Source organism: Myripristis murdjan, chromosome 15 (genome assembly GCF_902150065.1).
Source record: "Myripristis murdjan chromosome 15, fMyrMur1.1, whole genome shotgun sequence".
Classification (NCBI taxonomy): domain Eukaryota; kingdom Metazoa; phylum Chordata; class Actinopteri; order Holocentriformes; family Holocentridae; genus Myripristis; species Myripristis murdjan.
In genome coordinates this window covers 17,417,550-17,444,933 of record NC_043994.1, presented here as the reverse complement: position 1 = coordinate 17,444,933, position 27,384 = coordinate 17,417,550, and the positions used below count along the sequence as shown (strand labels likewise).

At 40.9% G+C, this 27,384-nt stretch overlaps 1 protein-coding gene across 2 annotated transcripts in view; it reads left to right on the top strand.

Moving 5' to 3' along the window:
* The window catches only part of parga (poly (ADP-ribose) glycohydrolase a), a 30,089-nt gene extending 4,370 nt beyond the window's left edge, over nt 1-25,719 (top strand). For both annotated transcript variants that reach the window (XM_030070068.1, XM_030070067.1), the window contains exons 9-19: nt 5,069-5,161; nt 6,545-6,699; nt 10,645-10,724; nt 10,839-10,899; nt 12,545-12,620; nt 14,674-14,821; nt 19,833-19,911; nt 20,090-20,198; nt 21,589-21,694; nt 23,524-23,652; nt 24,428-25,719. In XM_030070068.1, the coding sequence (XP_029925928.1) occupies nt 5,069-5,161; nt 6,545-6,699; nt 10,645-10,724; nt 10,839-10,899; nt 12,545-12,620; nt 14,674-14,821; nt 19,833-19,911; nt 20,090-20,198; nt 21,589-21,694; nt 23,524-23,652; nt 24,428-24,609 (1,218 nt within the window). In that variant the 3' untranslated portion in view covers nt 24,610-25,719. The remainder of the gene's footprint in view (nt 1-5,068; nt 5,162-6,544; nt 6,700-10,644; nt 10,725-10,838; nt 10,900-12,544; nt 12,621-14,673; nt 14,822-19,832; nt 19,912-20,089; nt 20,199-21,588; nt 21,695-23,523; nt 23,653-24,427) is intronic.
* The last annotated feature ends 1,665 nt before the right edge of the window (nt 25,720-27,384 follow it).

Here is a 27,384-nt window from a genome sequence, read left to right as displayed (position 1 = left end):
ATGTTGTGTCACTGAGAGGGGAGAGCGTTCTTATCTGTGTGGCTGCAAGCCCATCAGCGTGAGTCCTCCCATTCTGGTACCTGTGTGTCTCACAGGAGCAAACATGTATCATGCAGTCAGGACAGATGGGTACAGAGCATGGCGGCAGCAGCTGTTGCAGATGAACCAGGGGAATGCCTGTCTTTCTTTCTGTCTCTGTCCTCCCCTCTCTTGAGCACTCCCTGTCTTCTGTTTACCCAGTTAAAAAGTGTAATTAAATACCAACAGTGAGAGAAAGTTCTGTTTGCTTTCCATGTGGCATGAATATGTACCTCGCATTCATTATTTCGGGGTTGTTTATTAAAAGCAGTTTTAAGAATGAAATTTAATGTCATAATTGGTCATTTTGCCCTCTAACAGTTTATTTAATTTCCCAATTTACAAGAGATGGTCTACTATGATGTGTAGAGGAAATATGGCTTCCCTTACAGGCAGTAACTTCATGCATGGACAAACCATACATGCATGAAAGAGGCAAAGAAACACATGCTTCAAAAAGATAGCAGGTCAGTCTCAGGTAAAAACCTAATTTGTCGTTCTGCTTTTATTCACGGCATGTGGTTTGTTACAAAAACCTGTCAAGATAAGTTCATGGACAGGTTAGGGCCATTAAGAACCAGATGACTCTTCTAATGGAGCTCTTACAGTCCAATCGAAGTGTTTGATACCACTTACGGCTCACTCAGATTAATAGTTGCATCTGATCCTCATCCCTTACCTTTACTAATTGTATGATCAGATTCAGACCATTTTCCAAGCTGTTTTTTTTTCTCCTCTCTGAAATGATTTCTTAGTGTAAAGCAGAAAGCTCGGTAGATCAATAGCTGCCTGAGCCATTTTACAGCTCAATCCAATTTAATTAAAAGGGACCATTAAATCTGTTGCAGTGCTTAGTAAGGCTAGCAGGAAAGCACAGCCCCCTTCCAGTAGAGCGTAGTCTGTCGCTGACACAACAGACTACACCAACTGTCCACTCATGGCCACAAACAATGTATTTCCCCCTCTCTCTTCACTTCTTTGCTGCTCAGCCTTTTAGCAAAGGAGGGCTCATGCTGACAAGGGAGGGCTGATACTGATAGGGGGTGGACAGGTCAAGGTCTGAATACCAAAGGTGGCAGTGGAGCCCAAATTTTACAATATGTTGGAATGGGGAAGAGAAACTATCTTTTTTTTTTGTGTGTGTGTGTGTGTGTGATGATGTTTATATTGCTCTGCTGACGTTGAATCTCTATTTTGTCTGTATTTAAGGCAATTTTTTATTGTATTTGAGGTGGTGGAAAACATTGCCACCAAGAATCCCTCAGGTGGTGGTGTGGGCTATTCAACCAAAGTATGATTCAGCTGTTTCCCATCCTCACATCCAAAAAAAAAAAAAAAAAAAAAAGTGCTTGAATTGGAATTGGCTGCCGATTCATGTGAGCATGGTGTTTTTTCTCATATAGTCAGAGGCTTTTAATTTCTCATCAGAAGATGAATATGAGACAAAAGTAAAGAGGCAAAAGTACAGATGGTCAACTACTGGTTTTGACTATTTTTTTTTTTTTTTTATCACGCCAACATGTTGTCACCCAGTTTATTATTTTCTGGAAGGAGGGTGTCAAGAATGTACTTCTATTGATGGGTCACAAATCAAATTTAGTTAATATGCATGTAAAATATGCAACCAAATGGTAAACAAAAAATACTTTAATTTACGTAACCTTATATTAAAATAAGGCTGTTGATGGCATGAACTGGCAGCAGTCTTGATAGTTTAAACATGTAGGCAATTATTGTCAGAATCACTTCTGTTCTTTAATAGCTTATTAATCTCCTACAGAAAATTAATTTCTGAAATGTGCAACAGAAGGATCCATTTATACTTGGCCTCCATTTTTTTCCCCAATCGATTTCAGTTTTAGGAGCCAGCAGCCATCTGCAAGGTCTAAATTTCTCATATGTGCAGCTTAAAACATATGTATCTATCATATATGTTGTTACATATCCTGACTAAGAAATGACCAAATCTGTAGTATGTTCTCTGCATCAAATATGTAGAAAACCAAACTCAATTAGTTTATGATAACAAGCAATATTTTGTTGACCCTAAAATTATGATTATATTGCTTGTCAAGCACATAGAGACTTGCACATAAATAGGTGAGACATCTCACATATAGCCTCTACAGGATGAGAGAGCAATCAGAACCTCCCTGACGGCACTTGAGCATGAGATTTATGTCTTTTTAACTGGTGCCATTAAACAACAGATGTGTTCAATCATAAGTGCTACTTCTTTAATTCATAATCAATCTTAGAGACTGAATGTCTTGCAGTCAGGGAGATGAGGGGCAATTCTGTGAGTCTCAGCCTTTCTGTGATCGCGGACAACCCTATTGATTAATATACTGATAAAACCATTCTCATGCTTTTATTGTCATAGCTTTATTTTATAACCTTTATTCTGCTGCCATCCTTATCTTATTTTTCTGTGCAAGTTTAACAAATACTTCATTAATCTGTTTCCGCTGTAGTTTACGGTGAGCTTGAATCCCAGCTGCCACCCTCCTCAGCCAAACAGACCTAATTATATCTAGAGCAACATTTGTGCAGCACTAGGGTAATTGTCAAGAGGTACATTGCGCCTGGGCCAGTGATTGACACTCCTCTCCATGTTTAATAGCTGTGGGGCGGGAAAAAAAAGAATATCCAAATTAGGACTTGTCTGTAAATTGTCTTAGTGTCTCTCCCCTGCCAAATGAAACTGTCATGATGTCACTTTCTGATGAATGTCTGCGGTCTGAGCAGGAGCCCAGTGCGGAGCAGAGCACAGCTGATGTTCAAATATAGTGCATGCACATTCAAATGTAGCCAGACAGACAATTGTCTCTCACTCTCTATCTTTCTCACACCCTGTCGTGCTCTGTTGCTTGCTTCGTGTCTCTCTCTCTCTCTGTTTCACACACACAGTAATATGAAAAAGTATTGAGCTGTTTCACCATAACATATCACAACTTTACCAAATTAATCATGTCCACTAAATACTAACGTTGTTTATGAAGCACATAACAAATATCCTCAACATTAAAATGTTAAAGTAAGATTAAGTAGTTCAAGCTGCTTGGAAATGTAAAGAAGTTGTGGAGACCAGAACGGATGGGGGATCATTAACATACGCAGCCATATATCTGGACTGTCCGCCTGGAACCTGCTGCCTCAGTTGATCCTAATATCAGTCAGTTTTGATATATGGATGTGGTATCTCCGATGTGTGTGAGCAGCCTAACCTGTGTGTCACTCTTGTGGCTGGTTACTTTAGCAGTGGGAAAGCTGGGGCCTCATCTCTCTCCCCTCATCCTGCCCCATCACCCACCACCATCTATTACTTCCGCAGGAGCGCTTTATGATGTCTGCCAGCTCATTACTTCTGACAGCATTTAGTCAGGCCTGCTCTGCAGTCATATAAATGCCCCTGGCCAAATTACCTGCCTAAGACTTCCTGTTTGAAATCAAGCCACCCTGCCTCTATCTCCACAATTGGCCATTTGCATTTGTTCCAAAAAGTCCATTTAATCAGGCAAGCTCCCTCGCTAACCTTGATGGAATAAGGCAAATGATTGATGCCACTGACATTCAGAGCCAATACACTCATGACTGATTGTGTTGTAAATCTGGGTCTATGATGGAATAACTGGGTGTTTATTTTAGAGGGAATCGCAGATGGATGCTGAGGTAAGCTATTGGCTGAAGTATGGATGCCCTGGCCGTGGCAGGCTCCCTCCTAAATTGATGGCAGTTTGGTCTTTAACAAGTTCTGTGTCGTGACTGGCTCTGCTGCATTTCTTTTTGTTCTCTTGCCGCTGAGTGGAAGCGTAGAGTTGGGATTATTGGTATCTAACCAGTGGGAGTTCACTCAGTGTACAACAATAAGCCTCACTAACCTTTACTGACATCTAACTCATTCATTTGGTGGATATGAGAGAATTGAGCCCTCTTCCTTAGATATTGGGTTCTGGTAATATTGGCTTATTCTCACAGCTTCACTGTCTCATACCATTTATGCTTTGCATCAAGCTGACAGCCACTCTTGGCCTATTTCAGGGCTGTTGTCTTTTTGTGTCTAGCACAGCATTATAAACCCCAAGAGAAATTTGACTTTTAAAAAATTTTATGCATCTTGCCAGATGTCCAGGTTGGCCATCTGACAATAATACTGTATATTCTTTGGACTTAAGTTTGAACTCATGGAAGTTTCAAACTATCTGATGTTAAGCTTTCACAAGAATTGTTTCTTTTTTCAGTTAATGTTTAAGTTGGTAATTTGTTGTATTTTATGGTTGAAATGAAATCTTGGGGTGGGACGTAACAATGGGAGGTTTTGTTCAAAAGTGGCCATTACGAACATGTAGAGATGGCAGTAAAACCTGCAGCATACTCTTTAGTTGCAGCAGCAGTCCACTTTGAAAAGTTTTGTGCATAATCTTGAGCTCTCACAAATTCCAGATTCTTCAAAGTGAATAAATCTCAGCAACTGCGAGGCAACCATGATGTCTTGGGAAAATGGGAAACAGGGTTAAGGGTGAACATCTAAAAATGTACCACTTTGACAGTTGTGAATTTTATTTGATGGTAGAAACAGAAAAGGGGATTGTTGCAAAAGCTGAAATTGGTAAATAAATTTGAAAATGGTATCTATACCTGCTGGTACACAATTAAGTAGTCACTAAAAGCACAGTTTTCCAGGAATAAAGAGTGATGGGATCAAGATGTAAAGATACAAAAAAAAAAAGAAAAGTTGAAGTCAAATGAAATGGTTGAATGTGGTAAAATGGTGGAAAAATCGTTGTTATGGTGTTAATATTTGTGTAAATCTGTTTTTTTGTTGAATATTGTAGCGTTACAAAAAGCATGTCACCCAAGATCTAATCAGACATCAACTGCTGGCTCTGAGTAGTCATCTGCCTAACTACACAGCCACTTCCACAGAGATGTCCTGCTTAACAATACTGTCTGTGTTCCTCTCTCCTCTTCACGTTTTTTTCTTCTCCAGTATCTTGAGCGTTGTGAGGCACAACACCTGTTTAAGGCCGTTCTCCCAGACATGGTCACGTTAGCACTCAGTGCTCCTCGCCTCTGCACAATGGTACGTGCTGTATGTTGTGTTTTTCTCTGTTCGACTTTTGCGTCTATGCATGTGTGTGTTTGACTCGTGTGAGAAGATAAAGAGGTGGACAGTTGTGAGAGGCGGAGGGTTAAACGAAGACAAGTGATTTGCAGTATTAATGCAAGGAGGGGGAGGAAGAGTACTGTCGGCAGAAAGACGAGGGGCGAGGAGAAGGATTAGATGGATGGATGTTGTACAGGATCTTCTCATGAGTTACAGCTGGTGGGTAATGAATGCCCCTTTTCCATCTGTAGCAAGAGCTGCTTCATTAGAGAGGGGAATGAGGGAGGAGAGGTCTATCTTGTGTCCAGTCGTCTGTCTGACGCTGCACTATGCCTGAGGATTAAGAAGAAATTCACTCCAGGAGTCCACATACTGCTGTGGCCAGTGCTCTGCTAAGTCAGGGCCAGGTCTTTTTTAAGATTAAAATTGAATGCATTCATTTTGACTTCCTCACTAAACCATTCTCCTTCAGTACTGTGAGATAAAGAGAACAGAGTATTTTGGGAATAAGTAAGAAATAATACCCAGTTTCTCCCTGCCATTTTGAAGTTTAGATAAGGAAGAGAGTAATGAGCGTAAAAAAGATCCCCACTGCCTACTTCCCCTACTCCAGGATGACATCAAACATTACAAGCCCTCTCATTTATTCATGTCGAATGGAACTGACCCTTGTCATGGATGTTTTAAATGTCATGTCCACCTGTCTTCATTTTTGTTTTCTGTCGCCCGGTAATGCCATAATCTGTATTCCGCTAACTCAATAATCTATTTCATGGCTTTCAGATTAATTTAATAAGATTTATTCAGGTCCCATTCTGGTCAGGAGAGGAGAATCCCAATAGCCATCATTGTGCGTGGAAACAGTCCAAAAAAGGTGTAACCTAAAGGCGAGCTTTTTTGGTACCCTTGGTACTTTAGGAGAGTGCCGTTTACAGTGGGCTGGATAACAAAGCATTTGAATGCCGTCTCCCATTTTGCTTTGTAGTATTTAGCGGCAAGGCTAATGTTTATATGTGTGTTATTAGAGCCGGTATTGATCAGCCATCAGGGCAGCCTTGGGAGGCTCTTTAGCTCTAATCAGTGGAGATGGATGGGTCCTGTGGGTCTGACTGAGCCAGCCTGTGGGAGGACAAGGAGACCAGGACCTTAATTACTACCACCCATTTACCTAATGGAACTCTCCTACCTCTCCCGCTTGCGAGATTGCTAAACTAATTATCTTCCCCTATCAGACCCTCAACTCTTGTGTTTCTGCTTTTCCCGTTCAGTGCTGGTCTCCTGGCTCTTCGCCCATCACCACCCCCTCCTTCTACTCTCTGTTACTTGATGTTATTCTCTTATGCTCGCTCTGCTCCTCAGCCCATTCCCCTACTGAAGTCAAGGATGAACCACTCCCTGACTCTGTCTCAGGAGCAGATAGCCTGTCTGCTGGCCAATGCCTTCTTCTGCACATTCCCTCGACGCAACTCCCGCAAATCAGAGTACTCCAATTACCCTGAGATCAACTTCTACAGGTAAAGGCACACTATCTGCTACATTGTTTTGAACTGGAGGGGCACAAAACAATGATCAATAACTCACTGAAATAATTCACATAGATGAAGCCAGCCTAATGTTGGTCGGGTGCTGCGGTAGTTCTACACATTTCATTCACAGAAATGAGATTTGCTGCTTGATTCCATCTTGGAGTCCCTCTGTAACCCATTACTTGAACCAGGAGTCTGAGAAGGATGTATCAGACTCAGGTATTGATCCCCAGTTAGCTTCATTGCTGTATCTCGAGTCCATAAGCTTCAAGAAGAAGAGGGAGAGTTTACTAGTTCACGATGCTGTCAGACATGATTGGACTCACCGGGATTTTTGTGCTTAAATCTAGCCCACAAACATTGTGGCATTGTGGCCAAGACTTTGTTGGCCACAGATGAAATTACAGGGATAGCTTTTCCCACAATATTTTCAGTAAAAGTGGAATTCCCTAATAATAAGCTATTTAACATTTTTTTTAAGATACAAATTATGATTTATTATTTATTATGGCAGTTTACATAATAAGGTACAACATGCAGGGTGAGGGCAGCTGTTTCTTTACTGACCCTCGTATTCAGAGGAAAGAAAACATATTTCCATAAGGGGGCACTACTGCCTTGAAAACCCCAAATAGATTGATTCTACATTCACTCAGTTTCTGCTCATTAAATCAGCGCTTTCTAAACATCATGTGTTAAAGCAAGTATTTACAGTGCAGTGGTAAAGTTTTTCCAAATTATTTGCTTTTGTTTGTGTGTGTGTGTGTGTGTGTGTGTGTGTGTGTGTGTGTGTGTGTGTGTGTGTGTGTGTTTTGCAGCTAGCATGCTGTAGGTCATGAAAAGTTGAAGTGATTCGATATGACCTGTAAATGAAGCCATGGTATGTGGGCTGTAATTTGATTTTTGTCACACAGCAGATTTAGGTGGGCTACAGTATGAGTTGTGGCATTATGCTGTATGCGGTAACTTGCCCTGTCACCTTTTACTTTAGGATGTGGCCGCATTTGAAGAGAATCCCTCCTGGCCAGTTTTACCCTGTTTTTGTCCTGTGCTGTGTGTGGGGGAAGAGTTTCGGTGTAGGAGTGTCACATTGGTGTTTTCTGTTTCCACCCACTCAAACGCAGCGGTGTGTTGAAAAAGCCTGCAGTAGCTAATTGAAACAAATGAATGTTTTGATAGACTGAGAGTTTTAAAGTCTACAGCTATCAATCATTTTGCAGCCTTTCTTCATCTTTAGGTGTCTTTATGTGGAAGGGAGTTGAATAATACATGCATCTAGTCGGGCCTTGTATGCATGACAGTAATGGCTGTTCCATTAGTATATTTGAAGAACGTAGCCTCCACTGTATTTCTGTAATGTGCAGGGGCAGCAGTGGAATGTGTTGAATTACTGCTCTCCATTTGCCTGTTATTATCACAGTTTCCTCAAATCTGTCTTTATTAATGAAGTCCAGCGTGCTCAATGTTCAGGAGAGATTTCATAATTGTTGCTGTATTGGTCTAGATTCGATTATTTCAGTATTTTTGCACAAGACATTTGGTTAAGACTGTGTTCCACAGACACCAAATTGCATTTAACATGACTATTTTGGACATGAACCTCTTAAACTGGATTTGGCTGGAGTTGATAATAGATAGAAAGTGAATTTGTTGTGTAGGGAGTTAACAGAGTTATGGCAGCATATTGTTACCAGCTGTGATACACATGAACTGTAGACACCTCCAAAAACACACTTGACATGGTCCAGATTCCACCTCAATTCAATTTTCCACAATTTCTCTAAGGCACCCTACGTCTCATTAGTGGCATGTAATGATGACGCTTGGCACTGTGGTCTGATACAGCTGGAGACATTGGTTTGGTCTTACTCTATTGTGTTAGTGTTTCTTCTATGAACAGAACACGAAGGGTAGGTTTAGCACGGTATCATTTAGATATTTTGTGCAATCTGAATAGGCCCCAACTATCTAATCTCTCTCTCTCTGTATAGTCTAATTAGCCATCTGCTCTCCCTTGGGGGTCCAGGCATGTTATTATAATCCCGGGATTGTCATATTGATTATCTGTGTGACCATTTCATTTGCTTCAAAATTCTCCCTCAGACTGCCTTATTTTATCTGACCCTTAATCCTGCTCTCACAGTCAGTCATCTCAGTGTCCCTGTATCAGCGCCTGGTATCTCCTTCTCCATCAAATGTCAGTGGCAGGCTAAGTGGAGAGCCCTGTGTAATAATGTAAGCATTGATTCAGATGGCTGGGATTCAGACTCATGCCAGCGCTTGGTTGCAGGAGGCCAGCACTGCCTTTACTATCAGCATTTCTGCCTACAGCCAACCACAGGAAAGAAGAGGAGAAAAAATAGTCTGAGTGTTTCTGAGAAGATGAGACAAGACAAGACGACCAGCGCTGGCTAAAATGGGCCCCGGATCGTTACTGGCCCTCCCTTTCCCCCGTAATTGAGGGAGTGTCCGTCACTTTGCTTATCGGCTACAGTAGCGCTCTGTCTTGGACAAGCAGAGCAGCAAGCAATCTGCTGATTGCTGTTTTGGCAGAACTGTCAAGGTTTGTCCTCTGTTAAGTGATGGATAGGGGCGAGGGGGAGGAAGGGAGGCAGAGAGTTATCTCTTTGGCTCGTGTTTTACTCTGTCTGCGGAGAGAGTGACAGGAAAACCACGTTTTCCTCAGTCATTATGTTTAACAATTTGTTCAATAATGAAAGCTCATTATTGAAATGAGATCTTGCTTTTTTTGTTTGAGCACTCAGTGACCATGTGAGGGCCTCAACTATACGAAAATAATTGGTAATAGTTAAATTGTCAGAAACTATATTCCTTAGTGCACATTATTCAGAAGGTAAGGTTACAGTAGGGGAAGATGCCAATTATTAATAGGACATTCCTTGAAAAAAAAAAAAATATACAGTCTTTGCATGTGTCTAAATTTTTTTCTACTGGTGTAACTCTCTCCTATATATATCACAACCGTATTCTGCATGTGCTATGTTTTCTGGCTATTGGCAGAAAGCTCATCCACATCTACTTTTTCCTCATCCAGTTTTTCACTTATGTCAAAGCAGGTTTTCTTACAGGGCACATTATGCCAAAGTGTCCTCAGTAAGGGAATGTGGAGGCAGGGGAGGTGGGGCTGGGGTGGGGGGGGCGCAGGATGAGGGAGTCAGTGAGTGAGGGATGGAAGGAGCGGGAAACACTCAATAAGCAGGGATCGCCTTCAATAAATTAGCTTTTTTTCCCCCTCACTGAAGGGCTTTTAGTGCATTACCTTTGTCATTTCATTTGTTCACTCTGTTTTTCTTTCTTTCCGTTGCTGGGCAGTAGGCAGTGGGAGGGAGAAGATGAATTCTGAACTGTGATTAGTCATCAGCTTAGACTGTTTTTAAGGGAGGGAAAGTACCAGTATGGAGTTGGTTAAGCCGTCTCCCTCTCTCTCCAGCTCTCTCTCTCTCTCTCTCCAGCTCTCTCTCTCACTCTCTCTCTTGCTCTCTCTCTCTCTCTCTCCAGCTCTCTCTCTCACTCTCTCTCTTGCTCTCTCCCTCTCTCTCTCTCTCTCTCTCTCTTTCTCCCTCCCCTAGTTTTTGTGTTGACTCTCAAGAGCTGAAACAGGGCCTCAAGCAGTACCATTGTATAAAGGATGGAGGGAGATGGGAGAGACATCATGCCAGTTTGAATGCCTGACCTCACTTGTGAGATGCAATAGTGTGGTTGTGCACTGAGCTATAGATAATGACTTTTAGTTAAATGTTAATGCCTTCCATGCCCTGAAATGTATTCAAACAGAATTTTGTGTAAAAACAAAAACATACATACTTTTTAAGTATTTCTCGCAATACTGTAAAATTTCAGATTTTGAATAAGGGACAGCCTCACAGGAATTTCTTTTGAGAACTCAAAATGTCTTTTTGCTTTCTCCCTCAGATTATTTGAAGGTTCTTCACCAAGGAAGATTGAGAAGTTAAGGACTCTGTTGTGTTACTTCAGGAGAGTCACACGGTCAAGTAAGTGTTAAATATTGAATATATTGCGTATATATGTTGTCATGGATCCTCTTATTCTGCACTATTTCTTTGGTTGATGAACAGTAATTGATAATGACTTTGCTTCTTTTCAAGGGCCCAGAGGTCTTGTTACTTTCACAAGGCAAAGTTTGAGTAGCTCTCCAAACTGGGAAAGGTAATACATACGCACTGCACAATGTATAAATTTATCAATTTAAATTTAGTCCCACATCCAGTCATTTACATGTGCAGCTGATGTTCTATGCCTTCAGGAAGTATTAAACCACCCCTTGGGTTTTTCCACCTTTTGATGAGTTATAATCTAAATTCAGAGTAGATTAAAATATGATTTCTTTGTCCATATATTTTTTTTTAATAATACATATTTCAGGTCTTGTGACTATACTAAGTAACCTTACAAGAAAGACCTTGGTCAAGGATTTGACCGAGATTCCAAAGACTCTGACAGAGCTACAGAGTCCCTTGGCTACAACAGGACATATTGCCACAAGCAGGACAGCCAGTGCAGAATTTCAAAGATCTGGGATGTATGACAGAGTGGCCAAAAGGAAGCCGCTCCCAGAGAAAGAGAAAAAAGGCAACAGCCTGGAGTTCACAGAAATGCACATGAAAGACTCTGAGAGCATGAATCAAAAGATTCTGTGGTGGGAAAAAAAAGAACTGTTTTGCTGTGATACAAACACTGTGTATGGCAGAAACTGGGCACAGCCATCAAACACCATGCCTGCCATGAGGCATATTACACTGCTGTCAGGAGCAGGGACTGGTAGACTTAGGGATAGAGGGAACATGAATGGAGCCAAATACAGGAAAACTCTTGTGGAGAACTTCAAAGTGCCAAAGGCCTTAGATTGGGGTGACAGTTAATATTCGAATAGAGCACTGACTCCAATCATATGGCCAAATCAGTACAGAAATGGCTTCACAACAAGGATGTGAAAGTCCTTGAGTGGCCCAGAGAAATGCCAGTCTGGACTCCACTAGAAAATTTGTGCAATGACTAGAAGGTATCTGTTCACAGGCGCTGCACATCCAACTTGAATAAAACTACAAAGAAGAATGGGAGAAAATCTCCAAATTCAGAAATGCCAACCTGAAACAGACATATTCAAGAAATGTCAAGGATTTTTTTAACAGTATATTGAGTCAGGAGGCTGAAAACATATTTAAATGAGATACTGTTGTAATTTATTTTTTTTTTAGAAATTTGCAAAAAAAAATTGCATGTTTTCACTTGGTCATTATCAGGCCTTTTGTCTCAATTATTGCCAGAGATTTTGAATTTATTCAGAGTTATGCTTGCAACACCAAAAAATGCGGAAAGTCTCCCAAGACACTTTTGAGCATAGCTGTAAATCTAGTATTGTGCATTAAATTATTCAAACAGTCATATCACAGGATCAGGGGTGGCGTTCTGTTCTTTGCATAGTATATAGTATGCATAGTATAGTTTCTCCTAGGCATGTGATTCATAAAAGAGACTTAAAGGGCCTTAAGTCATTCATGTCTTTAACTTCAAAGCTATTTCTTTCTAAGCTATGTTTTTTTTTTTTCTTTCTGCTAAGGCCCGTTTTAAAAACTGTGCAAGGGGATTTTTATCCCACATTAAAGTGTTTCCAGGTTATTCAGTGCAGGCTTAGTTTAATCATCTACATTAAAGTGAGAGCATACTGTGGTCTTAACTCTTGAAACAAGTGCATTGACAGTCATTCAAATTCACCATCCACTCAATGACTGGTTATGTGTTAACAACTCTTTAGTAAAGCAATAATTGAAAGTTTTACCATCTTTCTGTGTAGTTCCCAGACTCAGCTGACTCGCCTTCACATCACTTGTGAGGGGACAATTGAGGATGATGGATACGGGATGCTGCAGGTGGGAATTCCTTTGGAGGTTTACAATGAATGATTGATATTCATCTACACTCCACAATTAACGACCTCATGTTAATATACATCAAGTCAGTTTACCTGGCCTTGTGCTTCTCAGTGCCCTTTGGTCAACTATAAATGCACGTTTGTGGCAGTGACAACATGTTTGTGGCAGTGACAACATGTTTGTGGCGTTAAGACCAGCTCAGATTTTTAGATTTGATGTGCCCGTAAACTGCCTCCAGTGTAGATTTTTTTCTGTGGTAAACCTGACAAAAATAGCCCAGCCCTGCATGCATCTAACTGTCACCCCAAGTTTTATAGGTCATACACAGTCTAGTGCTTGTCTGCTTAGTTGTCTATTTTCTTCTCTCAAATTCAAGAATGTAATTTTGTGCATATCTGTGTACATTTCTGGCTCCCTGTCTGTCTGCATTGATTCACCTCTGCTCCTCACTCCCCTCAGTGTGCCATGGTGGCTGGTGTATTTTTCCTCTTGCTGACAGCTGATGTGTACACATGAGTAGCTCAGAGGGGCGCGGGTGGAGGAGAGGACCCTGGGGTGGGCGAGGAGCAGGGGCGCAGGGAGAAAAAGATGACGGGGGTGCCTCCTCACTGGGGCGACCCAGTGGGCCAGGAGTCCTACAGGCGGATTGATAGTGATCTCAGCAGGCTTGGCTCTGGCTGGGCGTGGAGTGTTGATAGGGCGAAGTGGGCTGTCATTCTGTCAGGAGGTGAGATTGAAGGGTGAGGGGGTGAGGTTAGGGCTGAACGAGTGAAGGAGGTGAGAAGATGAACGATTGGTGAGAAAGCACAGACACATGCACATACACACTCGCACACTGTCACACAGATTGACGCGGCTATGGGCCAGTGAGCACAACCCACACCCTTGACAGACTGTTTAAAACAGCAGCATTGTGAGTGAATGAGCTGCCCTCTTATCCGTGCCCCCAAAATATGGAGAGAGCTTGCAGGGTTTGAAGCTCCAGTGACACATCAAAATATTTCCGGCATTAAAAACAGTTTGAGGGGATGTTTAAGTCCTCAAGCAATTTCATCAACAGTTTGGGAGTAACAGACAGTCCATGAATGTTGCATAACAATATTTTAAAAAAGGACACAGGTACCTATTATTACAGATCATTTTTAAAGCCTACAATACTGGTTTATGTTTTTGAAAGCATTTTTCCCAACCTCCCAGGTAGAAATTTATTTCTGTTTATTTTGCTATGTTACAAAAATACGACAAGTAAGCCGGCCCATATTTATGTCTTTGAGAGTTACTTAATTATTGCACAGGTTCATGTGAAAAGTCTGCAGGACTTCTGGTGTGTTTATATGCTCTGACATCTGAGACTTCAAACCTGAAAAGCAAATTTCCTACTCAGTCGCCAGACTAACAGCCATAACATATTTGAAAGAAAGATTTCCACATCATTCTATCCATGATATCCATGTTTTGTTTCTGTTTGTCGTCTGGATCTGATTTTCTCAACGAAAGAGCATGCAAGTAACATGTTTTTGCAGCTGGTTTGGAAGTCCTTGTCCTTGTGCTATGCTTTGGAAAATTGTCCTTAGTTATGTAAGTCAGTTGGCAAAAACATGAGTAAAACTGGAACGGTCATTAAATAATCCAGAACTGAAAAAAGCCTCCATTGGCTGATTGCTTGCAAGATAAGATAAGTTGAAGATCTCTTAAGAGATTTTTTTCTAACAAAGTTACAATCAAGGCCATGGGCTCACAGCAAGTTTTGGTTCAGATATTAACAAGGGTTTCTCATTGTGTTTTAACAATCTTCGTCTCAGAGCTATGGTGATGGCGAGAGAAAGAGGAAAAAAAAAAAGAAAAAAGAGAAACTAACAAAGCTTTAAGAGGCTTTTATGTTTATTTTGCTCTGATACCTCTCTCTGTGACGACTAGCTGGCAACTTCGACATATGGACGTCTGCCGCTGTTTCCTGTTGAGCAGCTGATGCTAGCTTGTACAGAATCTTCAAAACTGAAATGCCAATCTCTAGTGTACTTTAAGCCGCTTGTGTGTGTTTGTACTCCAGGTGGACTTTGCTAACAGGCTGGTAGGTGGAGGAGTAACAGGACTTGGGCTGGTCCAGGAGGAGATCAGATTTCTCATCAACCCTGAACTCATTGTTTCTCGCCTCTTCACTGAAGCTTTGGAGTACAACGAATGCCTCATTATCACAGGTAGGACACACACGCTGTCCTTGAGCTTGAAGGGTGATACAACTTGTGACAGCAGCCAGTTCAGACCCATGGGATTCTTTTAACCCTTTTAAAGCTCTTGTCAAGCTCTTGTCAATCAGCCAGGCCCTCTTTCCTCTTTGTGCCCCACACAAACAAACAAGCAGCGATTTGAGAAAGGCTTTCTTTGTCCTTGATTTCACAAGCTCAGAGGCTGTGGTTCCTTTGGCATTTCTTACTTTGCCTCTTGAAATTTTCTCCCTCATAGTAAGCTGTCTTTCTGTTTTTATCAGTTTCATCTATGAACTTTTTCTGTCTGTAATACTTTGTCTTCTCATTTGACTCAGTCAGTTTCCTCCTCTCCTGTTCTCCTTCATCGACGGAATAGATTGAAGTCATCTTGGTGGGCTGGTTGTGCAGTTACGGAGCCAGGAAAACACCTACTCTCTCCTGTAACTGTAATTTCTTTAACGTGACAACAATGTTTTATGTCTCTCTCACAGCCACACACACCTGCATACTTTGCCTCATGTGCAGTGTTGTATTTATTGTAGTTAATGACACACACATTATGAAGACTGCATTTTTCACTGTTTCACTGTTTTTTCAAACATGAAAAAACTGCATTAAAATTATGAGTACAAGATGTCATAAAACAGAGTGTAAACATTTTTCTTTCCACTTGTCAGGTTAAGTCAGCAGTTCTACTTGACACATATTTGCACTGGCCCCGCAGGGAAAAATTAAAATAACCACTTTATCATACCCAAACAGGTCATTTTTGGATTGTCTTGTATGTGCTCGTATGACAACCCGATACAACAGTTTGCAAGTAGAATCAGTAGTTAAAAAAAATGAGCAAGAGGAAATTCATAAGCTCAGTGAAGTGCTAAATCCATGTAAATAGATCCCTATGATTAACCAAACAGATTGCAGGACCTAGTGTAGACTTGACATGAATTGAGATTCATGGGCAGGGAACCTACGCCTATGTGGAGACACTTTTCAACCCCAGATACGCATCAAATAGTGTCTTATTTCCACTGAAGGACAAAACATGTTTTCTTGAATCTGTAATTCAGATCCGGACAGTGGTTGTCTGCTAGCCACTTTAACAAGATACAAGCTAGTTGCTGCCAGCTCTTGTTTTAGTGGGCATTGGGTTTGAGTTTGTGTTTGGTAATGTTGGTCCCCTCCAAAAATTAGACAGCTTGTTCTGACTTGATGTGAAATTATCAACAAATACAAATAGAGTGCAGGATTTCTTTTCTTTTCTTTTCTTTCTTTCTTTCTTTCTTTCTTTCTTTCTTTCTTTCTTTCTTTCTTTCTTTTAATGAAATTTGGGGCATTTCTGCTTTATTAGACTGTCATAGCAGAGAGAGACATGAAACACAGGGCAGAGGGGATGACATGCAGCAAAGCCGGGGCACGTTTTCAACACAGGGAAACTGCTGTTTGCATTTGAATTACCCACCATTATATCCACTGCATTCGACTAACATTGAGGTGGCGCCCAATCTGATTTGTTCGAGAGAGCGCAACAGAGAGGAGAGCACGCTGGTAGCAAAGCAGAGGAGCAAAGATAGCAAGCTTAATACTAGATGATGGGTTGCTGTGGTAAGGCCAAATACTTGGGTACTACTTTGGTTCCCACTCGAATAATAAGCTGCTTTCATGGTACTTTAAGGTGCCTTCAAAGCACCCACCTAATGAGTATTGTCCACCCGATGGCATAATGTCACTCGTGTGTATGTTAGCCTTCTTTTTAAGCTTGTTCAGCAGTTATTACCCAATTTCCAGTGCTGTTCACGGGTGTATTTCTTTCTTTTTCTTTTTCTTTTTCTTCTCCCAGTTATTTTCTCCTGTTCATTGAGCCCCATGTGTTTATTGCCCTCCATTCATTTTTTTTTCTTTTTCCTCCCAGTCTGAAGGTAAATCCATTGCATTGATTCACTTGGGACTACCCAGTTATCCTTCATTTCTCTCCAGCAGAATTGCTCTATTTTTCAACCTCCAACTCACTGTGCTTGAGTCAACCTGTTTAAGTGACCCTCCCTAGCGCAATCCCTCTCACCCTCCTCCCCCTCTCAGCAGCCCACCTTTCCTCCTGCCTCTCAGCTGTGATTCGCCCACCATTGGTTAGAGTCAGGGGTTGTTGCCTCTGCTCTGGACTACAGATGAAAATATAAGATAAACGTGAACGATCCCTCTGAGGAAAATGTTGCAGCTAACAGTAGTGTGGTGCAGCACAAAAAAGAATACAGAAGAATATAAAAAGAGGAATAGAGAACATACAAAAAATGTGGGTTATACAAATGTACACAACTGACAATTTCAACACTAGAACATGTTAAGTAGAAAAAAGCATGCAAAGACATTGTTTACTTCATTCAAAGAAAGCAAAATGCAAACAGTGGCTGCATGTATTGTGGCAAAGAGAAATGACTGACAAACATGCACAATATATATAAAAAATGTAATAGTAAAAAATCATACAATATCATATGCAGTATATCACAAATCACAAATTAGGATCTAAGGAAAAGCTGTGCAATTATAGCATATGTATTCCTCTAATCATTGATAATTGAGCTTGCATATGTTTTATCCTTAATCACTTATTGCCCCTATTGATCAGGATAGTCACAAAGAAAGACCTGTACATTTTTATTGCTCCCTCACCACTTCTTGTCTCATTTCTCTCTTCATTACTCCTGTACACCCAGAAATCCCAGTGGAAGTGTTTTCACCCACACCAAACAAAGACACGGTGTGAACTGTTTCATTAGTCAATCGATTTATGACAGCTACATATTTGCTCACAATTTATTGACCTTTTCTCTCCAACAAGCATATCAAAACAAATCTTTTACATCAACTTGTCCTGTTTAGGTTTTTGTATTTTGCTGGGATGTGGCACCGGCTTTTATTTTAGTTGTTGACGTCACAAGAGGCATCATTATCCCATTTGATAAATCCATCCTCTTGACATGAGGGCAGGTATTGTAACTTGGCAGTCTGCGCACTGAAACTCAAATAGAAAGTGCCGCTCCCAAATGTCTGCACTTGATGGATTCTGTTGCTGCAGACTTTTTTGAAGCTGTGCCAAGCAGAGGAGACAAATTGCATGTGGGCAAGCGAAATATGAACGAACTAAGGGTTTGCATGGTCTGATGGCCACTGTCCTTGCCCCCTCTATCTTCTACATGGCCTAGTGCGTATAGGCTGGAGCAGAGTGGTGGTGATCATGAGGACAGTGAGAGAAGAAGAGTCAGTAAGACCCACCGGAAACACAACTAAACACACACACACATACATCTGGCAGCGTCTTTCAGTTTGTGTAATACCGCTTCTCTATCGTCAGTGCCCTCCTCTCAGCTCGTACCGTCCTTTACACACAGGCAAGACTATTTCTAATGGCGCCACTTGGTCTTCTTTTACACACGTGTCCCTAAAGAGTCACCTTCAGTGGTTAGTCACTGCCCCCCTCCCTGCCTTCCCTCCATTTATCCGACCCTTTCTCCCTCCACTCTGCCTCACTCCCTCCTTCCATCCTCCTCCTCTCCACTTAACTTTATTACATTTGGACAGAGAGGAATTTATAACCCAACTGAGGTCATTGCTCCACTAATGGAATGGGCCAGTTATGCCTCAGATTCATTAAAACATTGCGGAGTATTCCTTGCACGTATGCACTGTTTCCGCTTTCAGTGAAGTCTCTCTCTCTCTCTCTCTCTCTCTCTCTCTCTCTCTCTCTCTCTCTCTTTCTCTTTCTTCTCTCTCTGTCTTTCTTCTCTCTGTTTTTCTCCTATCTAGTTAATCATATTCCTCTTCCCGCAAGGGTACCCTGACGTGCATCTTGCATGTCAGGGTACCCATGTATTGGGAACCTATATGTCACATCACTTTGTTTCCAGGGGCGTATTCAGATCAGAACACAGTGGGACAAAATGTAATCTAGCGATGGCAGCGTGTATGCCTGGATGCTGTCATGGGCGGTCACCAGGATAAATAGGATCAAGGTGAAGGAGGAGGAGGAGGAGAAGAAGGAGAGCTCTGTTGACGGAGAGAGGCGAATGGTCAGCCTGTCTTTTAACACTGGTGTTGTCTAAAGCACTCTGATTCTTTGGACTGACTAAATGTGGCTCCTTGATCCTCAGAAACAACTTTTTTTTTGGCCACTCAGCCAAGGCTTTATAGGGAATCATAATTCTCACTTGCCTAAGTGTTCTGTCCGTTGGTATATCTTCTGTCGCCAGCAAAATTACCATTAGCATGAGTCATGTTTTGGCACGGGAGAGCAGAGGGAAATCTTCATTTACCCTTAGCCTTCAACCCCATTTTACAGTATAAGCATTGGCAGATTCCTCCTGCTAAAAACTGAAATAACTTGATTATAAAAAGTAAAATATCTCTTGCCGTTGTTGTGACTTAAACTAGAAAACTTCCACACTGTGATATATATGTTTTTTTAATTTCTGCTGCTCATTCAGTTAACCGTGACACAGGGTATCCCATACAGATTGCATTTGATGGTCATCAATGGGCATCATTTCCTACAATGCAATTGTATGAAGCGTTGATGAAATCCATCAAGCCTAAACCCCACACATGCCGTTAGAAGTTATGAAACGACTAAAGCCTTGGTAAAAAAGTTGTATTGCCCTGTGAATAAATATGTGAGACTGTGTGCTTGTTTTAGGAATGTTTTACAAGCCTTTTGCAAATGTGGTCAAGGTTAACTTCTTCTGTTCTAACCATTTCTTCCCATTATGGCTGAAAGCTTTTTATTTCAAATCCTAAAGTGGATTACTTATTTAATCAATGGCTTTTATTCATGACAATCCAATACAAGCTGATACTGTGTACTCACATGGGGAGGATTGAAAGCACCAAATTTGATTTAAGAAATAAGGCGCTGAAATAGATTTAGGCCCACTGTGTGCTCTGACTGCTGAATACCCCTAAATGTCAGCTGTTGCTTTTTCTTGCCTTTGTTTGTCTTGTTGTTCAGGTACGGAGCAGTTTAGCAAGTATTCAGGCTACGCCGAGAGTTACAAATGGAAGGACAGTCACAAGGATGAGACTCCTAGGTATTAGCCTGCTTATGTTTTTTACGTCATAGTAATAATTTCGGATTTGTGCTCTGATCGGTCAAAACCAAAAAAAAATTCAACACAGTCAAGATGGGGGGAAAGAGAAAAAGATATTTCCTTCTGGGTCAATGTCGGGCCCATCTCTCATTACTATCCCTGATTCTTTCATCTCCAGGGATGACTGGCAGAGACGATGTACGGAAATTGTAGCTCTGGATGCTCTTAAGTACCGGCATTTTCTAGAGCAGTTTCACCCTGAGAAGATGACCAGAGAACTCAACAAGGTGAGATAGACATCCCAGTCTGTATGTACACACTAACCTAGAGAATTGTGTTAAATACCGTATTATGCATTTCGAAGCAGATGGATACTAGCCTATTTCCCCAAAAGTAAAGCCTTAAAGACAGGTGGAGACATGGGCTTATTTAACTTGCAGATGTTTTGATATCAATTGTGATTTTGTTCAGTGTTTCTCAATATGCATCAGTATCTTTCACAATAATATCTGTTGTCTGTCTTTTTCCTCGCTTTATTGAATACCCCTAAAACTCTGGTTTTCTTATTGGCAAGGACCATGTGATACATCACGTATCACAAGGGTCATGACACAGTTTGCATTACAGTACATTGTAACACCTGGGTAGCCTAATAAAACATAAAACATATGATAATTTGGTTGACAAGTTGACTCAAAACAATTTAATTCAGAATTGCCATTCTAATTTCTTAAAACAAAAGTAGCACGATAAGCATACAACACAATGCACTAAAATGTAGATGTCCTATCATCATATTTAAATGAAGTACATAAATACTGCATACAGATACAAGGGCTGGAGAATTGAAAACTGTGAAAATAATATTTTAATACAAATACTGTATCTTTTTAATTTTTTGCACAGCTGTACAATTAGTTTACAGTTCATGAATTGAAGTGCAACTTTTGAAGCAATTTGGAATGGGCCACCATGACAGCAGTTGTCATTTTCATTTGACATGGTTGTCACATCTGTCCAGATACTGGCTTCACTGTTGTCACCCTGGTATTATGCATTTAAAGGATGCAAGAAATGCATAAAAAATACAGCCACACATATGGTACAGTTTAAAAGATACAGTATAGTATATTGCTGAACATGGAGGACATTATGTTGTTTTAACCCTAAAACATCAAAGCTCATGGAGTTGAACTTTGACATGTTGTCAGATTTCAGCTGCAAAGTTGATAATTAAAGACTCAATGATCTGAAAATCCATTTTGCTCAAGGCTACTGACAGTTTCTACTGTACTGCACGACACCTGTTTATGGTGTTGTTTAGTTACATGATACAGCAATGCCAGTGCAGTTCTTAGGTAAAATATCCTGTAAAATGTCATGTATTTATATTTGTTTTATTATAGGGCCGCAGTCCTCTCATTTGTCTTTTAACTGCTTATTGTGTAACATCATATTTTCCCCTTAACATTGTTACTCATGTTATTTGATGTCCAACCAATAGGAGGCCCACCCTATTGAGGACAACACCATTTGAGCCTTTTAAATCCTTGCAAGTTTTTTATTTAATTTTAAAAGTCCATCCATCATGATGAAAGAAGAACATCTGCATAATGGAGAAATACTATATTCACTTGTGTTTGTTTCTTCCCCTGCTTTTTTATGCAATAATTTCAGGCATACTGTGGATTCTACCGAAACAACAGCAACAGTCAGCACCTCTCTGCAGTAGCCACTGGCAACTGGGGCTGCGGGGCTTTTGGTGGAGACACACGACTCAAAGGTTGGTTCAAGTATAAATAGCCGTCCAAGAAATAGTGGCTAAAATAGTGACTTGGGGCACATTGTTAATATGGCAACCATTAGGCAGGGTTTAATGTGCTGTCATAGATGAAACGATGTTGGGTGGCACATCTGTCATCATATTGCTTGATTCAAAATTATAACCTGGATCCTCAGACAGCATCACCTATTTTTTTTGCAGCCACCCATCCTCCCTGTTGAGTGTTTTTTTTTTTATTTTTTTATTTTTTTTTTTTTATTCTTGCTGTATACACTGTACAGCACAGGATGAGAAACGGGTCTGTCTTCCCTCTGGTCAATTAGTCCTTCTCCCCGGGTGTCACTCACTCATTTACATAAGACCTATCCCTTCCCTCCCCTTATTGATCAGCTGGCTACATTTATGTTTTCCATTAAAAGGGTGATTGATTACAGGGTAGGGCTCCATAAATCCAAGCTGAGGCAGGTCTCTGTTAGTTTACACTACATCGCTCTGTATAAGGAGAAGTCCCTTACTGTCCTCTGCACCTCCGCTGGTAACATTTTTATGCCTCTGCGCCAGCAACAGCCATGGCAGGAGGCATCATATTATCATTTTAGCCGTTCTGTACATACGTCCATCCCATTCTAGTGAACGTGATATCCCAGGAAAGCCTGGAGGGAATTTCGGTACATCAAGCACAAACGTCCACTTGGACTCGAGGATGAACTGATTAGAATCTGGTGGTCAAACGTAAAGGTCACTGTGACCTCACAAGACACATTTCTGGCTCTAACTCAAGAAATCATATCTTAACTATGACAAAGATTTATACAAACTTACACTTTGCCCCAAAATACACTTAATTTTAATTATTTTGATTATTTCCTTCAGAGTCTTATTATGAGTGTGGACAGACTTGGATGCAAACTGCAACTTGACTGGTTGATCCAACCACGAAGTGGTATTTCTAGTTTACTCTAAGGAAGCCATAGTTGCACCAGCTATGTTTCTGGTTCACGCCTTACCCAGTTTAATCAAGTTAATTCAGGTCATGTCAAGCCTGGATTCACAGAGCCTGTGTTGTTCTAAAAACACATAGCCAATAAATGTTCTGCATTGTGAATACAAACGGATGTTTTTAAATTGGAGTTACATTGTTATTTGTGTGAACAGTTTCCGTTACCGCAGTAGGTGTTAATTTCCTCTGCAGCAGGCTATTAATAAACCCACTGGACTCATCGACAATGTCCCTGTGGATGATTTTAGCTTCCGGGGGTCCCCACTTATTACCGCTGGAATTAGCATAGCTCGTATTTTTAGAAGGTTTTACATTGAAGTTGCAGGGCTGATTTCAGATGTGGTAGTTACATAAGCACGAGCTGTCATGTTGATGTAAAGATTACAGACCTCTTGCAAATGATGGTTTGTTTTTGTCTGTTCATTAATCTGGAGCCAATATCCATTCTGTTAAATATTTAAATGTATTAAGACCTAATTTGCAAGGGCTAAAAAGACGGAGCGCCATCAATGAGGTAATACTACCAGCGGTGGATTATTTACTTTTATGATACAAATTGCCCTTGTCACTGGTGTTCTTTCCTGCCAGAAGCCATACCTTATCTAGCTTAATGCCCAATTACTTAGGCCCCTCCACTTATTTCCAGTGGTCAATTACAAGTTTATGATCTTTTGTGGAAATGAAGGTTACTAACACAATAAATTATTGCTGCCTGAATCATTCCCTCTCTTGTTCTCTCTCTCTCTCTCTCTCTCTCTCCCTCTCTCTCTCTCTCTCTCTGTCTCTCTCTCTCTCTCCCTCTCTCTCTCTCTCTCTCTCTCTCTCTCAGCGCTGATTCAGTTGATGGCTGCCGCAGAGGCTGGAAGAGACGTGGCCTACTTCACCTTTGGAGATGCTCAGCTTATGAGAGATGTTCATGAAATGCACTCTTTCCTCACAGAGAGACAAATCACTGTGGGTAAGAAACATACACACACACACACACACACACACACACAGGGTTTTTGCTGTGTGAGTTATACTTGCTGACCACTCTGCAGTCACACAGTGATCACAGCAAGCTTCTTAGGTGTTGGTCAGTCTACAAATCTGCTGAGTCCCTATGGTGGATTACATAATGGACAGGAATGGTGATGATTTCAGCCAGCGGGGCTCTTGGGTTTATCTCTTACGAGGCTCTTGAGGGTTGTATAGCTCATGCAGTTTGTCCTTGCTGGCTTCATTAAAGGGACAGTGCGCATAAATAACAGTACATTGTCCATCTCTGCTTTAAGTTATTCCACCTTACGGGCCATCTCCCTTCCCCAGCCCATCCATTCAGCCTCAGCCGCAAGAGTGGATTACTGCCTGAGCTGACCCCAGCCCCTCCCCTCCCCCTCCTTTCATTTTTCTCCCGCTGACATTTATTGAAGCCTTTCACAGAAATTCCCCTCGAGCCATCCATTTCCTAAAGTGGAGCTACAGAGAAAAGGCTCACGGCTTGTGTGCGTGTGTATGTGCATTTGATTTATAAACGGGACTGAACACTCTTTCTTTTTTTTTTTTTTTCTTGTTGCAATTTTGGTCTCTTTTTCTTGCTCCGTCTCTCTCAACCCTTTATGTCCTTTTGCCTATTCCTCACTAAAATTCTGTTTTATGCCTCTATATTTCCTCCTCTCTCTCTTGACTCCTTCACCCTGTCTCTTCAATCTTCTCTCTCTCTTTTTCTCTCTCTTCCTCACTTTCCTTCCCAGGGAGACTGTACAGCCTGTTGAACCAGTACTCCAACGTGGTGTGTAAGAACTGCTGTACATCTCGCCCTGACGTCAGTCTCTACAGTTTCATCCATGAGAGGGTCTCTTCCGTCACAACGGCCGATGTCTCGGACTCCTCCAAGGATTCTGGGATGTCCCCTGTAACATCAGACTGTCATTAGCAGTGGGGAACAACTTACACTCCCCTCCCCTCCCCTTCCCTGTCAAAAGAGACTCCAGGTTTAAAAAAAAAAAGAAAAAACCTCAGTGTGCTCTGCCTCTCAATCTCTTGCTCACAATCACTCCTCTCTCACACACTCCCTTTAAGTTTGTGATCCAAACACACAAACTACCAAAACACAACTTTGCCTTTCTCGCTGGTGGTACTATAGGAGCCTTGTAGTGAGTCACCAAATGTGCTGAGACATTACAGAGACTTATAGCAATAGTAAATCCTGGTTGCTGTTAGGCCTTTCTTTAGCCTAGATGTGATGTGGATTTTTTTTTTTTTTTTTAAATGAGTTAATGTTTATTAAACCCAGATATGGCCAAATAATCATCATATGCATGGTTGTGAGGACTGGACACCTTCAATATTGATATCAAGGGCATGATGATCCTCCCTGATTATCTTGTCTTAAATTGTGTTTACTTCTTTTCTGCGGGTGAATTGTCCCCTGTATTTACGGTACCCAGGCAATGGTGAGGTTCCTGAATGCAGAAAGATTGAGATGCCATACTGTAGTCTATGCATGGATAACATTTATTTCTCAAATATTCTGCACAATATATGCTGCTGTTTTCTATCCTCTAGGTTTTCATCACACATATTATTATCATGCCCTTAATGGCTCATTTTAATGTGAGTCTAAAAATTTGATAAAGGGGTCACTGGTGTGAGAATCATTTACGACGTAAAGGACACTCGTGTAAAATATGATTAGCTCCATTTCAGACTGTTGATTCTGTTCTGAGCATCTCCAAATGATTTCCTTACTGAAGCACTCACAGTACAGTATTAAGCACACTACTGCTATATGAAAAGAGTGAGATATAGAAAGAATTGTGCACGCAAAATATTATTTTTGGTAATATTACTCAATGTTTGCTTTGGGGGTGTGGTTATGTTTTTTATTTACTGTATTTTTGATTGACAATATGGACACTATTTAATGATGGGGTTGGAATAAAAAAAATGGATTAAATGCTGTAAATGTATTGCATAGTACTGTAGGTTTTTAGGTTGTACTCTTTTTATTATAATTTCTTAATTAAAGTGTATCCTGCCAAAACTGTAATTTTTTGTTTACCTCATTAAGCTAAACGGATGACATCCGTGAAGCAGTTACATCGCTAAGCATCAGTAAAATGACAAATTATCGAGGACATCAAGTGGGAAGATGAAGTGTGGGTCAGACATTTAGGGACTATTTTGATGAAAACATTTTAATAATAGCCTAATATGATGTCAAAAGGTAAATCTGTACTGTGGAGAATTTTCTCTTAACATAACTTTTATTACATTATCATTACATAATGTAGAAATGCAGCCTTTTTTGCCAGCTCTGTCATCAGAGGCAATGAATTCTTGTTTTATACTGCATGCTTGCAAACAGTGCTCTGGCACCACAGCTGGTGTCGTGATATCATACAGTACCTAATAATTTGAAATTGATTCATTTTTGTGAGATATTACGTATACCTAAGGGCTTTCAGACAAATTGAATTCCACCTCCACCGTGCTTTATTAGATGTTCGTAAATAATCTCATGACGTAGACTTCCTTAAATGGTATGTGGGCTTGGATAGAGTAAGTGGATTACACATTATCTGCTTCTTCTGCTCTTTGTACTGAGCCCTATGTTGCCTGATTGAGCTGTGGCCCTGAGCCTGAAGTCAGTTTGGTTTGGCAGACCCACCTATTGATGGCTGCTTGGAACTGGGGTGCCTTGGATATGAACTTTATGCAGGCTACTGATGCCACCTGAATCAAATAAAAGGCTCACTGAAGGCTTTTCCTATAAATGAGTAACCACACTAAGCAAACATGACATTGCAACTGTAGTCTATTTTGTTTACACTAAAATTGGCAAAAAAAAAAAAGCTAAAAAAAAAAACAGTTTAATTTCAACCAGAAAGACAGACACAGAGAGAGGATGGTCACTTATTTAATTCCTCACTGGACAAGAAATGGTTGTTACACCAAACCGCTGGTCAAAACTTGGCCTGCATAGTGAGGTAATTATTCTAAACAGCAAGTAATTTACCACAAAGCCTAATGTTACCCAGCGGCACCAGTCCTTTCACTGATGAACACTATTAATAAAATGCCAGAAAACAACCAGTCTTCACTCCATCTCTGTCAGGTGGCAAAGTCACTACAACAAAATGGCATTTCCATTCATAATTGCCTGACCCTACCTTCTCCAGGACGCCAAGAGAGCAGTAGCAAACAATGGCTGTGAGGATGCATGCAAATAACAATCTGTTCTCTAGGCAAGACTGAATATTATCATGGCATATAGTTTTAGAGTCAATGTATGTAGATAACATAGATAAAGGGGAGACTGGACTGCATATTAGAGGTATGTACAGAGGATAACACAATTTAACCAGACTTCTGAAACTACACATGATGCTGTGGTTAAGGTGACGTGCTTAGAGCCACGTAACACTGATGTAGTGAAGCCTATGGTGCAACACATTCCAGCTCCTTTCCCCCCTTTTCTATGGTGTGTTTCTATTATGATTAATAATACTGCTTCCTTCAGTGCCAGCAATAGTGAATGACTGAAATCTAGATGAGCTAGAGAGTTTGGCTGGGCAGGGGTTGAACAGGCAAAAGACAACGGACAATAGACAAAAAAACAAACACCTTGGGACCTGATGAAAATGTCACTGTTGTGTTTGACATTCATCGTGAATAATTCCTTTTATAACGTGTAATCCATTAGTTG